At 40.9% G+C, this 17,885-nt stretch overlaps 1 protein-coding gene across 1 annotated transcript; it reads left to right on the top strand.

Annotated features, from left to right (window-relative positions):
- The first annotated feature begins 10,436 nt into the window (after window positions 1-10,436).
- On the top strand, window positions 10,437-13,727 carry ptger4 (prostaglandin E receptor 4). The gene is given in 2 exon segments (NM_001308974.1): window positions 10,437-11,455; window positions 12,302-13,727. Coding segments are annotated over 2 exon segments (1,332 nt in total). The 5' UTR covers window positions 10,437-10,684; the 3' UTR covers window positions 12,863-13,727.
- Window positions 13,728-17,885: the final 4,158 nt, after the last annotated feature.

Raw genomic sequence — 17,885 nt, 5'->3', positions numbered from 1 at the left:
TGCCTGCTGGGAGCAAAAATGATCTCAGTGCTTCCTCTTTTATAGATAAATGAGATGTACTCATGACTGAAAAAAAAACAATTTATGGTACTCGGAACCGAGCAATACACTCCCCTGTAAAATGAAAGAATTAATTTTGACTTCCTACAATCTGTATGCAGTGATAACGGATCATAAATTTGCTTCAAACATTACCTCATTTGCCAGGTGTTTATTATATTATCAGAGCATTGACAGTTGATTTAGCATCTTTTTACAATGTAGGTCAAAGGTGACGGATGAAGTTTTTTTTTTTCTGTTTATGATTCAACTTAGTTTCCGAAAAACTTAAACTTCAGGTCACAAGGAGACGTGCCTCTCAGCAAGATTTCCGAGTTCTTCACCACAGCGACAGCAAACGAATCAAAACACTACGCATGTGTAGCAAAGCACAAACATCCTGTTCATAAATGTCTTTTTATGTTTTTGGAACCAACGTGACACAACTGACAGACCAATGTGTATATAAATACCCCGCATTGAAATAAAAGACATGTCCATTTATTCTGATGAAAGGTTTGATTCCATTTTATTTAAGTTTGTTTCAGCAAAGCGTGCGACACAATTGAAAGGTCACTCACGGTCTGTCATCTTGACAAAATCGCAGTGACTCAGATCAAAAGTTAGATGATGGAAAACTGTGGTTAAAAGCTGTTACCAGAAGACGAAAGAAGTAGAGTGATGACGCAGGTGAAAGCTTTGCAGGAAATTCACAGATGCACTCTTTATTTGAACTCATCCTAATTCTATTCTGTTGTTGACTTCACTGCCGTCACAGCTTTTAGATTCTGTGTTTTTAGATTTCTTAATGGTTTTCTTCTATTCTGTTTGAGATTCTGTGTTTTTAGATTTCTGGATGGTTTTGTTCTGTTTGTCAGGTGACCTTTTTCTCTAAAGTTCACAGAGAGAAACTGCCTCAAAGAGGATCTGAGAGTTTCTAATACCATGGAGGTTTTTAGAAGCAATAATATTTAACATGCACTATTATTTTAATTGTTCTTAAATCTTAGTATTCTTTTATCATTATTGAATTTTCTTTCTTTTGCCAATGTGTCAATAAAGACTCTCATTCATCCAGGTTGATTCCATCATAGTAGTAGGTGTAAGGGCTGTCATCTGGACTTGGTTTTTAACGTTGAAGACGTTTCACCTCTTATCCAAAAGGCTTTGTCAATTCGAAATGACAAAGCCAGATGAGCCCTTAAACCTACTATGATTTCTTTTGCCAAGTCGACTGTGTGTTTGTATTTTTTGTTGCGTTTTTTTGGATGTGTGATTTTAGGTATGAATAAAAAAAATTGCTTTCTTGATTGTTTAAATGAATGTCTACTTTAACTGTTTGCTATTTGCTTGATTGATTGACACTAAACAAAAGAAGCCACAAAATAAAAAAAGACAGGTGAAACATGACAAAAACAGTTTTAAACAGAAACATATTGCTTTTTTTTCATATTTGGGCATGAAAGGAATGTGCGGTTTGGGTGTCAGGATGTGACCAAAGCGCTGCTCCCCATGATGTGAAAACAGAGAACACATAGAGGTGGAAGGTCAGGAAGATCTGAGACAGTAGGAGGGAGCAGCAATAAGGAGGAGATTTGGCAGATATGGAGGAGGAAGGTTGCACATGGTCTTAAAAGCCTCAAGGATTTTGAGTAATTTTCTGAAAATGACAAGAAGTGAGTAAAGTTCTATCAAGACAGGCGTGAGATGGTAGAAAAACCATTACAGTTATATTTATAGACGTGATCAAAGGCTGGGCAGAGGTAGAGATGAGTTAAAGATGGGCAAATACATTGAAAGAATATACAAAAAATTGCCAAATTATAGATTTTGTTCGGGATTGACAGAGAGAGACTAGATTCAATGTGAACAAAATTGTAATTCCTGTTTGTTTTAGGGACGTTTGCAGAAAAACAGGACTGACTTCCAAGTTGAGGGTGGAAGAAGGGGGCTCGGTTTGTGGGAATAGTTATGCTTATTCGTATTAATTTAAATTAAACAAATTAAAAGCTGCATGTTTGTGATGACCCCCCCCCCCCCCCCCCCTTAAAACCTGCGCTCTGCGCAAGAGGCCCATCCGTTCTGTTCAAGTGATGAGTGCGTGTTCATTGCGTGCTCCTTATGTGTAGGGCGAGGTCTGGCAAGGCATCCTATGGTTGTCCTACGGGGACTTATGCATTACGTGCGAACCCCGTGCATGTAGCCTTTGCATGTGGTCAGTCAGGAGCCAATGTGTACATCTTACTAACAACTAAAGTTTGGATTTGGGGCACCGTACGACAGCATCATCAGTACGTCATAAGTGTGTGTAACTTACATTATCCTTAAAAAAATATTTCCCAATACAATTACTGCAAGCACGACAATGGTACATTCCATTTTTTTGATGTCCCTTAAAGTGGGCTTGGACAACCCATAAACCTGCAGTATCCGTGCCGGTCAACCCCCCCATATGGGTGTCTAAGGCTTTTGCGAACTTCACCCCTGGAAAGGGCCTTACTTAGAGAACTTAAGCCAATTTAGTTGCCATTGCTCTGCGATACAGACGTCGCCATGTTGGAGCCAGATGACAGTGATTGGTCAGAGTTAATCTGAGTGAATGTTACTGTGGAAACTCTTGCCACCAATCAGGAGTGACCTTGTTTGAAGTCCACACCCCTTCTGCTGAAAGCGGGCCCAGGAGAATCTGTCAATCAAACATTGAAGTGGGGGCCAGACAGCACCATGTGCTTTTACTGAGACATCGAATTGGTCAGTTTGTAACTTGAATAACTTGCGATAAAGAAAAAAATCATTTTAAAAAATTAGGATTAGCAAGAAAACGTTAATAAAAGGTATCAAGGCAGGAATACTTCTTCTGACTAATAGCTTTACTGATTAATAACTGTTTATTTCTCTATAGAAGTCTATGGGATTTTGACTACTTGGAGCCAGCGGGTACTTCCTAATTGGAATGCAAGAGGGGGAGGGATCCCTCAGTCCAGTTCTCATCTACAGTCAATGGCTGCTGTCTGCCTAATGTACAGCCATCAAATTAGAAAGTCAGAAAATAACAAAAACACACTAGAACTTAGTTTAAGTCTCTGAATCTCCGTTTAAAACAGCCGATCTGATAAACAGCTTCTACAGCATGTTCTTCTACAAACAATAGCTGTTTCTCATGTAAATGCCAGGCTCCTCTCCACCATCAGCCTTGTTTATTTATGATTCTATCTGAGTCTCCTGGGGATTCCTCTGGTCATTACTGAAATGAGCGAGCTGCACCCATTTTGCTAGATCCCTGCCATTTCTGTGTTTCACGGGTTAGATTTCCCTTCAAATGTCCCTCTCAGCTCTGTCGGTTCTGTTTTCATCAAAGCTATAAAATTTTAAAAGGAGTTTGAAGGTCCTGAAGGCATTAGACTCACATTACAAAAAAACATTCAGAGTGATGTTTCCAAAGTGATTATTACCAGAAAGCTTTGCAGGAAAGTAGGAAAAAAATCTGCAGAAACATTTTTTGTTGAAACTGCTGTTGGATTTAAAAAATGCTTTACACTGGTAAATTTGGTAACTTCTAAAGGTGGAGACACCAGAATTTTTTATCAGGTAGAGCAATAAATACAATCCTGAAAGGAGACAAACAAACCAGTGATAAAGAGCTCATTTCTTTGTGCCGCTTAAGAAAACAAAAACTTGCACAAGTGTGGGTAATTTCATGTTTTTTGACCACATTTTCCAAATGTTCTAATATAAGGCTTAAATTACATTTTAATATAATCATTTGAGAAAACTTCATCAATGAAAACTTAGAGTGTGACCGCACTTTGCCCAATGTCTAGTCATTTGTACAGGTTTAGCCACTTCGCAAAAAACATAAATCTTTTATCTTTTAATATTTGTGGAAAAAAATATGTAGTTTAATTAAACACAATCATTGCACATAAAAATATATTAAAATTTTAAAAATCTGAACAAAGATGATTGTATCTGACTGCATTAGGGTGATTTGGATTACAAATGCAGCAAAAATTCTGCTGTTTCATAAAATCTTGTAAAAAAATAATCTAAAAACCAATTATTTTCTCCCAGAAAAGAAACCAGATATTCACAATAAAGAATCGGCGCTGACTTATTTTAATGTTGTTTATAGTTAAGCATATCTTTTGGAGTCATATTTCCATTGTACAAAGTGATGGAATCACTTGAAAAAAGAGAGGGATCTGGCTGCAGACAAGATGGCGCCTGACATTAATGGCCAGAAGCAGAAATTCTACAATTTATCCTTACCCTCATCCCTAACCTAACCCAAAAGTGTTTAGAATTGTGAAAAAAACTTGTATCAAAACTTAAAATGGGAAAAAATAAAACTATTTGGGTCGCCAGTTGAAATACAGTACTTCTCGAGTGATGTGGGGGGGGGGGCTTCCGGTCCTGGACGTTGATGTCTACAGCCAGGTCCTCTTGGAGAAACACTAATATATTACAGTAATCATTTCAAAAATGTGGGAAAAAAATGAACAAAAACTCTTTTAAAAAATGCCTGCAGTAAAGGATCTAAAATGTTCCTGAGATGACAAATATTCTTTTTAGTTTATTTCACAAATCAAACGGGGCTTTTAAAAAACTTTTGTGAAATTTTTTTGACAAAGAGGAAACAAAATCAATTTTCCGCAGATGTTCTTGACATAACAAAGATCCTCTCTAACAGCACAAGCTCAAGCTATCTGGTGGAAAATCAATGCTGACTAAGCCCTTCGTTTTTTGTTATTTTTGGGTGAAGTTATTAACCTCAAATCTGAGTGTTTGTGGAGTGATGCATTTGTATTTATGCCGTATTATCACAAATGAAAAGGAAAGCGGACTTCTTTCTGGTTCTAGGAGTCTGACGGCTCATTGCATCACTTCTGAGGCTTCCTCTTTTCTGATTGAATCGGAAATTCCCCAAAGTGCAACATCAAGTGGCTGCACTTTCTCACACTAACAGGAGTTAATTATCCTTTTTACTCGTAAAATAGCCCATTGGGTCATGTGACTTCACCAACTGTTTAATGGGCTTGTAAAAATAAACAGCCCAGAGTTGAATGTAAAGAGATTCAGAAGAATTCAGATGAAGACGTCCTTGTGTTTCTGAAGAATTTGGCTTGAACCGGCTCAAACCTCAAGCAGTTTGCAAATAAAGAAATTTACCGGGGCTTAACAGGCTGCGGGAAAGAGGAACCTCGTTCTTCAAAAGCAAGCTTCTCTCTACACTAGTTAATCTGAAGTGGATCGATGAAACCAAAAGTGATTTTAATGACGCCTAAGTAAAAAACAAACATTTTTGGGTCAATATGAATTTTTTCTGAACATAACATTACAAAAAAATGTCTTAAAATAAATGTTACGTTGGTAAATCTATTAAGGATCTGACAATAAAAGTGTCTAAACATTTCATTTCAGCTGAAACTGAAAAACATTGTCGTAAAGCTAACTGAGCAGATTTTCATGATTTTTAATGCTATAGCTCAACTACATCCAATAACATAATGTGTCTAAATGTGATAGCAATGATAGCCATTGTGCAAAAGATTATATATATTTATATATATGTATATATATTTTTAACATTCATCCAGGTGAAAACATTTAGGTAAAAACACCTAAAAAGTTGGATTTCCAACTGCTGTCCTTTGTTAATGTGGTACAACAAATGGAAAGATCTTTCAGTGCCACCATCCAATTGACAGAAATCAACATGCATTTAGCATTTAGCTGTCTGTAACAGTCATGCCTTGTCTCTATCTTTCTTTAAACGGATCAAAGCAAGCAAAGAGCAGAAGAAAGAAATACAGCACCAGGAAGTTAGGGGAAAGTACGCTGTCTTTAAAATCTAAGAGATAGGGAGATAATCCTTGCTTGACTTTATCAATATATATATATATATATATATATATTTTTTTTTTTAAATAAATACATCTAAACATAATGCATAATGGATAATAATAATGGATTGGATTTATCTGCGCTCACTCAAAGTGCTTACATTGTGTCCATTATTCATTCACTCCTCATTCATACTTGGTGATGGTAAGCTACTGTTGTAACCACAGCTGCCCTGGGGCAGACTGACAGAGGCGTCAGGAACCATTCACTCAGAGGCGTGGCTGCCGGTTCGCGGCTACGGCCCCTCTGACCATCACCGGGGCATTCAGACACATTCACACACCAGTGGAGCCACACTGGAGGCAAGGAGGGTGAAGTGTCTTGCCCAAGGACACAATGACAGTTGGCTGGGGGAAGTGGGGATCGAACCGCCGACCCTTCGATCATTGGATGACCCGCTCAACCGCCTGAGCCACTGCCGCCATGTGCAGATAATGATCTGATTAGATACAAAAAATTACAAATTGTTGACTGAATTTGTGAAAAACCTTTGTGAAAAATGAACAAAAGTAGTACTAGTAGTACTACTAAAGTAGTACTACTACTGCCAAACTACAAGACAAACAACACCAGCAGATCAGAGTTCCAGAGTAACATCCTACCAGACAGCCTTAACAGCTTCTACGCAAGGTTCGACCAGAACAACAAAGAGGTCCCCCAAAAGACCTCCTGGGCCCCAGAAGAGGCTGCGCTGCAGGTGTCTCACAAACAGGTCCTCAGGGCCCTGAAGCAGGTGAACCCACACAAGGCGACGGGACCGGACCACGTTTCACCAAGGGTTCTGAAAGCCTGTGCGGAGCAGCTAGCAGAGGTGTATACAGACATCTTCAACCTCTCGCTATCGCAGGAAACAGTGCCCCGTATCTTCAAGTCCTCTGTGATCGTGCCGGTCCCGAAGAAAACACACGCCGCAGCGATGAACGACCTTAGACCCGTGGCTCTCACCCCTGCAGCAATGAAATGTCTGGAAAAGCTGGTTCTGTCCCACATCAACTCCCTGGTCGACGAATCAGTAGACCCCCACCAGTTCGCCTACCGCCCCAACAGATCAGCAGAAGATGCGGTGGCACTGGCACTTCACTCCACCCTGCAACATCTGGACACCAAGAACACGTACGCCCGGATTCTGTTCCTGGACTACAGCTCTGCCTTCAACACCATCAGGCCCCTGAAGCTGACTGATAAACTCGCAGATCTGGGAATACCAACACCCACCAGAAACTGGATCCTTGACTTTCTCACTGACCGACCACAGGTGGTGAGGATGGGAAAGCAGGTCTCTGCTGAGCTGACAGTTAGCACTGGTACACCACAGGGGTGCTGCCTCAGTCCAAAGCTCTTCTCACTTTACACCCACGACTGCACCTCCCCCGACTCCAACAACATCATCATTAAGTATGCAGACGACACAACCGTCCTCGGCCTCATCAGAGGAGGGGACGAGTCTGCATACAGAGACCTTGTGCACAGGATCACCATCTACGGAGAGGACAACGACCTTGTTCTCAACGTAGAGAAAACAAAAGAGATAATCGTGGACTACAGAAGGAAAGCACCGCCACATCAACCGCTCATCATCAACGGGACTGTGGTGGAGCGGACCGACTGCCACCGATTCCTGGGTCTGCAGATCACTAACAGCCTCAGCTGGGAAAAAAACACTGTTGCCACAGTGAAGAAAGCCCAGCAGAGGCTGTACTTCATCAGGCTGCTGAAGAAGGCCGGTCTCAAGCGCCGGACCCTCACCCAAGCCTACAGGGGGCTTGTGGAAAGCATCCTCACAAGCGGACTAACAGCCTGGTTCGGTAACACCACCTTAAAAGAGAAGAAGATGCTGCAGAGGGTCATTAATACAGCTGGAAAAATCATAGGTTGCAACCTTCCATCCATGGACACCATCTACAAACAGCGCTGCAGGAGGAGAGTCTCTAAGATCATCAGAGACAGACACCACCCTGCTCATGGACTGATCCAATGCGTGGACTCAGGCCACAACCTCAGGCGTCGCAGGCCTGAAAGCATCCACGCACACACCACACGCTTCCACGACAGCTTCTTCCCAGCTGCAATCAGAATGCTGGCTAAGGACATCAGAGAGAGAAGACTGGACTAAAATACTAAGTGCAGTAAACAATAATATGTGCAATAATTCTATGTGCAATAATGCTTCTGTACAGATTGGGTCTCTGCAATATCCATTATCATATTTTACTGATATTTATATTTTTATACACCATGTAAATTTGTTGTCTAATTTTGACTTTTAACTTTATTCTATTTATTTTTATTTTCTTTATTATTTCTTCTTCAAATTTTTCTTTTGTCCTTTTTTAACTTATCCTGACATGAGAGATGCCAAAGAAAAATTCCGATGTACCGCATGTGCAAACGGCAATAAAACTTGAATCTTGAATCTTGAATCTTGAATCTAGTGCAATGGTTCCTATCAATTGACTGTATGTGACATATGTGTCAAACTCAAGTCCCGGGGGCCAAATGTGGTCGCCATGTTATTTTATGTTGCCCGCGAGAGCATACAAGTTCTCGATTTCTTAAAATAAAATATTTCTCTAGTTGATTACATATCATTTATGTGTAGCTGCTGTTGTAATTATTCAATGTTTTCAGGTCTTGTGTGTATGCAGACAAATTGTTGTCATCAAACCATCAGTTGGATGCAAGGCTGTGTGCAGCCTTTTTTTGTTAAATGTTATACGTGTGATACATGTTCTTTCTCGCTCAGTTTAATGTCATTTTTCTTTATATACTTGGGCAGTTTAATCATGGGTTTTAATAAGTGGACAAAATTTAAAAGGATTTATGCCAGAGGAACAAGCAAACATATGTTTTCTATGCAACTGTAATTGTCACTTTAAAACTTTACAATAATTAAATAAATGAGATATTTAATATTAAGGAGTAGTTACATTTATTTTTCATTACATTTAGTTAAATGTATAAGTTATATCTGGCCCTTTGAGGACAGCCCCTATGCTGATGTAGCCCTCGGTGAAATTGAGTTTGACACCCCTGGTATATGAGAACTGACCTTCGTGATCCCTCCCCTTCCACCTTCCAGGAAGTACCTGCTGGCTCCAAGAAGCCAAGAAGACTTCTCTTGAGAATAAACAGCTGTTACTCAGTATTTTTATTTGTCAGAATAACCATTCTGACAAGCTCCACTGCCTTTTGATTGACAGAATAGTCAGAATGACTAATCTTGCTCTGATACCTTTTTATGACAAGTTCTTGCTAGTCAAATGTTTTTTTTTCATGATATTTTTTCTTTAATCACAAGTCATTCAAGTTATAAACTGATCGATCAGAGGGCTCCTTAAAAGCTGGTTCATTTGATTGACAGATTCTTTGGAGCCCGCTTTCTGTCTGTGTGTGTGTGGGGGGGGGGGGGCACTTTGACTATGCTCACTCCTGATTGACGACAGTCGTTGCCATAGAAACTGTGACTCAGACCACTCGGACCAATCACTGGCTGGCTTCAACATGGCGTATATCGCAGAAAAATGGCGACTGAATTGGTTTAATTTAGCTGGAGTGAACATATATGCGTCTCACTCACTCCATCCAGTTCTTTTAAGCAGTCAATGTACCTATCAGAAAAGAGCTTACTAGCCTCAATTACTGTAGTTCAAAGGTTTTTTTCTAACTGATATGTGTAAAAAAATCATATTTGTAGTTTTGTTTTTGACTGAAGTTAAACGGAAAAAAATCTTCACTGTAGGAAACATCTGTGCCTTTTTGTTGCAGGGATGTCACCCTCACATGAGACAATGGAGGCAGAAGTTGCCTCCAATTCTCGATGTTTTTCACCCCTGCTCTAGAGAAAAGGTTCAATGTTACATGAAGGCTTCCTGATCTTTTTTTTTTTTTAAAGGATGAAGCTGATTCTGCACATTTGACAGAAGTCAGGCCGATGTTTGTTTATTCTGCAGCTCAGCTTCCCTAACTAACTCTCATAATTGCTAAAAAATCTTACATTTAATTCAAACTAATTAGTCTTGATGGCTTAACAGAGTTTTAAACTAGAGGAACAAACATTCCAATGCATTAAATGGATAAGAGGAAGTCACTTTTTTGAGCAAAAAGAATGCTGAGGAATTGTTGGTTAAAGATTAGAGATGCAGTTGTTTTGTTATATCAGCATGTTCTGTTTTTTTTTTTTTTTTTTTTTTTTGTGGGAGGGCTGAATTGGTTCAAAGCAAACTAAATAAATGCTGTTTGGGGAAAGCGTGAGACTTCCACCGTCATAGATCGGTAATAATTGAGTTGACCTTTTCAAGCCCCAGCTGTTCTGGCTCGGCAGATGTAAAACGGAGGATGACGAGGACCAAAAGGAACTCTGGACTCCAGGGATTTTCTCTGAGATGAAAAGGAAACGCGACCTGGAGCACATGCGCGCACACCCACGCGCGCAGCGCCTCTTGGCTGCACGCTGCTCGTATGTAAGGGAGAGGAGGAGCTGGGTTGGTCTGAGTAAACTTTCCTGTCTGCTTGTGGGTGTGTAAAAGCTCAGCTCGCAGCCTCGACGTTTCAGGTCCCAAACAAACGCGTCGGACTAACAGGTTCCTCTGCCGCGCTCGAGTTTTCCAGGCAAACATGGAGGTTTGAATCCGTGCGTAAAGAGGATTTTGGACGCGATGGATTCCCTATCTGGAGACAGCGAAGAGCGCACGCAAAAGGAAAATCTTTCTGAACTGAGAGATAGTTGTCAGTGAGAAAAACGATGAATGAAACTCAGGTCGCTCGTCCAAGGGCCCCCACCGTCCCAGTGATCATGTTCATCTTCGGGGTGGTGGGGAATGTCATCGCCATCGTGGTTCTCCGGATATCAAGAAAAGAGCAGAAGGAGACGACTTTTTACACTCTGGTGTGTGGCCTGGCAGTGACGGACCTCCTGGGTACGCTGCTGGCGAGCCCCGTCACCATCGCCATCTACATGAAGGGCTCCTGGCCCGGCGGTGACCCGCTGTGCCAGTACTCCGGCTTCATCCTGCTCTTCTTCTTCATGGTGCAGCTCAGTATTGTCTTTGCGATGTCAGTGGAGCGGTACCTGGCCATCAACCACGCGTACTTCTACAACCAGTACATCAATCAGAGGCTGGCAGCGCTCTCTCTTCTTGGCATCTACATGTTCAACGCCTTTTTTTGTGCGCTGCCGAGCGCGGGGCTCGGACACGTTACGCACCAGAAACCGGGCACCTGGTGCTTCATCGACTGGCGGAACAACAACATGACAGTCAAGAGTTATAACCTGACATATGCCATTGTGAGTTCGGTCGTGGTGCTGGCCACGGTCATCTGCAACGTGATGGTGTGCGGCGCCCTGATCCTCATGCACAAACGCTTCATCCGCCGCACGTCTCTGGGCACAGACTCGCGGCGGCTGTCCGAGCGCAGACGGAGTTTTGGACGCTTAGCTGGAGCAGAGATCCAGATGGTGATCCTGCTCATAGTTACCTCTGCCGTGGTTCTCATCTGCTCCATACCTTTAGTAGTAAGTATATATTTTTTTCAAAACACATTTTTGTAGAAATGAGTGTTTTACTGACATTACAAAAAACAATCATTGAAATATTTTAATCAAAGAAAACTACAGGCTGTGTCAACCAAAACAAATGTTATTACGCCCGTGGTTGGTATTTACGCACGTCCTTCTCACAGTTTGTCTTCTTTTCAAATCTCGTGGTTTTCTGTCACTTTGCTTTAACACTTTCAAGTGTTGTTTCTCTTGCACGCGGCATGTGCAGCTGCTCACTTCTCTGCCATTGATGTGGTTTCACTGCATCACCATTAAATGCAAAGGCAGACGAGTCCCTGACGTTTTAGTCTTTTATTGAAACAAACATAAAAATGAATCTAAAAATGATAAACTATAAACTTAAATCTCTTAAGACTACATGTCTTGTTTTAAATGCCTTTTTTTTATTTCTCTTTGACAGAGCCACGGTTAGGCAGAATTAACTACTGTGGTACTATAACCCAAAATGAGATGTCAACACATGTGGGCACCAGGTTTTAAGAGAGTAAATGACCATAATCTGTTTTAATTTTTATATTATACTTCAGATGTTTCACAGTTGAAGAATATTACAGCTGAGGTACTAAACAGAAGGTGTTTGCATGTAAAGAATGACATTGACAGTGTGAAGTAATTTGTTGGCCTTCTGCCAATTACACTCTTCTATAGTTTAGTAGAAGTTATTATTGCCTCAAGGCTTTGTTTGCACTGAAATAGTTCACTGGCAACGTTTTGAGACTCTAAGGATATAGGTTTTTTTTTACGTCATTCAAATAGTTTAGTGAAGTTTCATTGAATTAATTAGCTTTTTTCTGTTCCCAGTTGAGGATCTTCAGAAACCAGCTGCACACCCCTGGGGATGCAGAAACCTCACTGATCAATGAAGACCTCCTGGCCATCCGCATGGCTTCCATTAACCCCATTTTAGACCCCTGGATCTACATTCTCCTCAGAAAGACGGTGGTCCTCAAAATGATGGAGAAAATCAAGTATCTGTTCTGTAAAATGGGCCGGAGGCGACGAACAATCGGGAGGCAGTTTCACTGCCCCGAGGCTTACCTGTCCTCCTCCATCATATCCAGGGATTCGCCCTCGCTGGGGTCCCATGAGCCACGGGAAAGACTGAACACATCCCTGACGATCCTCTATGCGTCTGATGGGACGCTGGACAGGCCAGGGTCATCGCAGCCCGGGTCGCCGGGCAGCTTCAGCCTGCAAAGCTCTCAGGAGGGGGAGCAGCCTCAGAGAGCGCTGTTGCAAAAGGATTTTAAAGACGAACCTTCCGGGAAGTTGCTGAATCCACTTCCAGTGTACCCCAAGGATCCAGATCTGCATAAGGCCTTCAGCGATGAGACTGCAAACATGCAGGAAAGATGCATTTAACCTCCCACTTGAGGAAGACTGAGTCTGGAACAAACACAAAGACTGAAAAATCTTATGACACTTCAAATGTATTACTGAAATGAATGTTAACTCCTCTGAAGACCAGAGAACAACATCACCGTTCAAAGAAGGTTCACAGAGGAGCTTCTTGTTGCACTTGTTCAAATGTCAATCAGTTACGTACCAGAGATTTTTTACAACTCGTACTGTACAGAATTGATGCATAAATGTGACCACAGATATATTTATTTAAACTATTGTTGTCTTCTTCTCTGTGAGAAGGTCTTCCTAGTACACACATTGTGTTTTTATGAAGGGCCATTTAGAAAGAATTAAAGCCATTCCCGGAATAACAACGAAAAGGCAGCTAAAGTGCAGCTTTTCCACAGCAGACACCAGATAAGGACAAAAAAAAAGTTGGTTGGTTCTCTAAAACCTTTTTCTTTTTTTCAAGTTTCATCTGATTGGAGCTAAATGTGTTGGTTTTAATCAGATGTAAGGGGGTGGGAAACATTTCTCGACACGTTTTGAGGGTTTTATTTCAGCCAGGGGCGGCACAGGCATCGCTTTACAACAAAAAAGGTTCCAATTTCAACTGAAAGATGTCTGGTTGTGCAGTTTCCATGTTCCGACTGAACACAGAGACTTGGTCTGCAGATGAAAGTGCATGCTTGCTGGTCAGTGTGTTAACCTGTTATGGACTGGCGACAGAAAATGGATGGAACTGTTTCAACGTGGCTTTGACTCAGTGCTGCTATTTAAAATATTTGTGGATTTTAAAGCCAGGATCATGTTTGTGAACAAACTGTTGTTCTGTGATGTGTAAAAATTGTGTAAGCTAAAATAAAATAAACAAAGAATACAATTTTTGGGTTGTTTTTCATCGTAACATTTGGGATTGTGCCTCAACATGACAGGAGTACAGGAATCAATAAAATAATCGTTGCTGAAGATTACATATTGATCTAACCTGATCAATGATCCGAACCGCTCCCTTGAAAGATTTTCTTCCACAATAAAAGTGAAAAGAACTGTCTTTAACCAGATAAATCCTAGCAAAACCTAGTTATATTATATTCTACAAATGCTTTTGCTAACTGCGAATGTCATTGATGGACCAAGTTCTCCTTCTTCCTCAGCAGCTATGATTGCTTAAGCACATTTTCAGCTATAATGAGACCGCTCACCTGCAGGCAGATGGTGTCTTAGAGTCTGAAGGTTTCCAGCTCCAGTGTGGCAGGCATCCAGAACCTCCCAGAAGCCATGAAAAGTCCCGGAGAGAACAATAAGCCAATAAAATGAGCTGTGACCTCAGACTTTGAAATTTGTTCAACTTTTGATGTCTCCCCAGAGACCGAGGGAACCGTGATTGACAAACAGTAAAGAGAGGAATTCAGTCGAGGAAATAATGATTCTTCCTGGAAATGTGGACCACCTCATCAATAATACACTGCAGCGTCCGGCCACTTTGGACATTTACCACTACTCTGCGAAACAAACTGCATGCTTTTAGAGAATGACACAAATTACCGACTGAGGGCTGACGGTGACGCATCTGGTCAGCTCCCTTTACTTTTTTACTTTCCTGCTCGCTTCAATTATTTGAATTTTAAACATCGATATCTGTGGTTCCATCCTTGTGGGATTGAAGTTGAGTTTGGGGTTTTTGGATGTTGTTTGTTGGCAGAGAGCTGGGCAAGTTGCGGCTCTGGATGAGGGTGCTCAGGTATGATAGAGCTGTTGAGCTGATCAATGTGCAGGCAAATAAAAGACCTTTAATCTGAAAGATTAAAGAAAGAAAGAGCAAAGCTATGAACCCGATGCACCCTTTAAAAATGACAAAAAGGAGGCTGCATTTAAAGATCCAATCGGATCATCTTTTGATCCATTTCAAAAGCATTTCCAGTGGTCTTTTAATGATGATTATGCTGTTCTTTGTTTTCTAGTACATAGTTTCTGCAGAGCAGCAGTAGTTCATTCAAAATTTACCTCAGTTGCATGAGAACTTTTCAGTTTTCAGAAACGAAAATTTCAACTTAAATTTTCTGTATATATGTCGTCCTCCATCATTAGAAAAAGGCCACAAGAGCATGTTAAAAACACCCAAAACAACATTTTCACTGGAGTAGGTCTTTAAGGTCAGCAGGATTCTGCAGGTTGGAAGTTCTGCCAGAAAAGCTTTGAAGCAGTGAAGCATCTACACAAAGGAGTTTGGATTATGCAACCAGAATGAGACAGACTTTTCTAACAGCAAAACTTGCATGGCCAGGAAATAGCAGAGCTAGCTGTTCCACCTGAACATTAGCTGCTGCATGACTGAGGTTTAGCTGGCAGGTGTGGTAGTCTCTGCAAGGATGACTAAACTTTCCTCTGCCAGCTCTTTCAAAGGAAACAGAGCTGTTTCCAGACCAGATGAGACATATCTCTACAGCGTCGGCTACAAGGTCTTCTTCTGGTTGGACATACCCGGAAGTTCTCAGTACGAAGTGGCCTTCTCATCACATTTATAAACCATCAGCTAGACCTTTTTGTTGTGAAGAGGTTGTGACTATATACTCTTCTAATGTGGTTGAGCTTTTGTAAGACAGACCACAGCTACACAGCAAAGGACGCTTGTGATAGTATCTGTTTGTTCACAACCCACAGGCCACAATTGTGAGCATAATAACATTGATTGGCTGATAAATTAAAGACACACTCCTATCTTCTTCCTATCTTTTGATCTATTGTAAAAGAGTTCCGAGTGGTCTTTTTCATTTTCATTCTGGTGTTTTTAGTCAAGATCAAAAACCTGACAACGTTTTTGCAGAGCGGCAGTATTTCATCAGAAACCCAGGAGTTGTGGGCAGAACCACTGGTGCTACCCGCATTGTCTTAAAAAATTAGAAGATGCAGAAAATGCTTCTGTGCTTCTGCTTTACACAAAGCCCTGGGGGGTTGCTGTGTTTTATTGGCCCCAAATTGGCATTGCAGACATTCTTGAAATAGCAGACCGACATGACTCTTGATGTTGCAAAACATTATCTGCATCATCTTCAACATGCGGCTGCTTTCCCAGCTCAGGAGCAGGCCCTGAAGTGTTTTCTTATGCATCTCAGGTGCTGAAAGTACAGCTTTGAATTTAAAAGTTTCCCTTGCTCTTTAAAAGAAATGACAACACAGTAGAAAAGGTCCTGAGAAATTAGGCTGATCGCACATTTTTTGGAAGAGGAGCGAAAAAACTGGAGCGATCCATCCAAGTATTTGCGGCACACTCACTCATGTCACCTCGGTGAAGCCCTCACTGCCCTGCAGTGAGAGAGATGGAGGGGAAATTCCCCAGTGCGTCTCGTCTGCCTGACAGATGGTTAAATGATCCTCAGCTGACAGCTCAAAAAAACTGATGACACTTTTTCAACTGCTGCGTTTGCCTGGATGGTCCGAGGGGCAGCCCGAGGTCGCAGATTTGGATGGAAAAGTTGGAAAATACAAACCAATTATTCAGGGAATCGCAACAATAGATGGTCTTTATCACAGATTCGAAACTATTTCTGATGAACCGAGTAGGAATGAGATATTTTTATTGACAGATAACTAGAGGTGTAGGCCAAAATTGTAGGGCTTTTGTCAAGATAACAGAAATAACAGAAGTTGCTTTATTTTTTTCTTCAAGAAAAAGATTCTGAACCAAAACAAACATCACCGTCTCGCTTGAGAGACAGATTCCATCCCAATTGACCTTAAGCACTGCATTACATTGACCCAAAAACAGTAGCATTAACATACATGTCATGTGATATGTTACCAATCTTAAACCTAAAGAACTAGTTTGACAAATCGTTTGACCACAGCTGCTGGTGGGATGGTCCAGGAGTGAGTTTCGACATGTTTAAGTAACCGGGTTAGAATAAGTTTTTTTCCAAAAACCTGGTTACTATAATAGCATGTGACCTGAGTAGGGGATCAACAAACTGGTTTTCCAAGGTAGAATTCCCAAGAAAAATAGGCTTTTCCCAAGAGTGCATTAGCACGACAAAGGTTGCAGACGCTCAACTTTCACAACAGAGGAGCAGCTGGATGGAATCAGAGATAACTGCAAAATGAACAGAAGGCGCGTGACATCACCTGTTTGTAATGGACCATTTGAAGCCAGGTTTCCAGCACTGTGATCGTCAGTCGGATGGGAAATTGCGTCTTTGAATCTCATTCTTTTTCCAAAAGTTCTCGGAACTAACGCGGCAAGTTTTTGGAACTGGATTCAGGCCTTTGTAGGGCTTTTGGTTAGCCACGAGCCAAATGACCACACCCACATTTATCAAGCCTAAAAGTAAAATAAAACAATGTACATAAAATGTCACCCCCAACGCATTTATTCATATACATATTCCTGTCGTCACATTTTACATTAGTGACTAGGATTCTTTTTGTATTGAGCCACCTAGTGGTTAAAAGGTAAAGTGCATTGGCTCCACTTATGTTTGATTTTGTATTTGCCTAAAGGAATAAAAATAAAAATTTGCTCCTTGGATGAAACACACACCAATGTTACAGTAAATAAAACATATTCCTTATGAAACAACGCATTTAATTATTTTCATGTAAGTAATGATTTGACTTTGTGTTAATAGAATTTAAATAATCTATGCAAAAAGCAGTGTTTTGCCATAAAAGAACAGGAAATGTCATCCATGGATTAGGAGAAAAATTGTGTTTTGTAAGTAAAGACCAGTATTTTGATTAATTACCAATCTATGGATTTAATTAAAGCCAATCCAAGTATTGCATATAATAATTCATGACCAAATTCCACCAGTAACGAGGTTTCTCTTAGTAACCAGGATCCTTAGGAAAAACATAAAAACCAAGATGCGTCGGGTGTGACTTTGATAACTTAAACGTGAATAATATTTTCAGTTTCCCATTTTTATGCAGTCTTTGTTCTGTTTTATTCAAACATAAAAGACTAAGGATCATTTTGAAATACAGTGAGCAGAACCTGTGATCGTCTCAGAGGGAAAAACAAAACAACACAATGCAAGCAAAA

This window comes from Oryzias latipes, chromosome 12, assembly GCF_002234675.1.
Source record: "Oryzias latipes chromosome 12, ASM223467v1".
NCBI classification, from domain to species: Eukaryota; Metazoa; Chordata; class Actinopteri; order Beloniformes; family Adrianichthyidae; genus Oryzias; species Oryzias latipes.
Note: the sequence above shows the minus strand (reverse complement) of the source record. Positions and strands in the feature narration are given on the sequence as shown.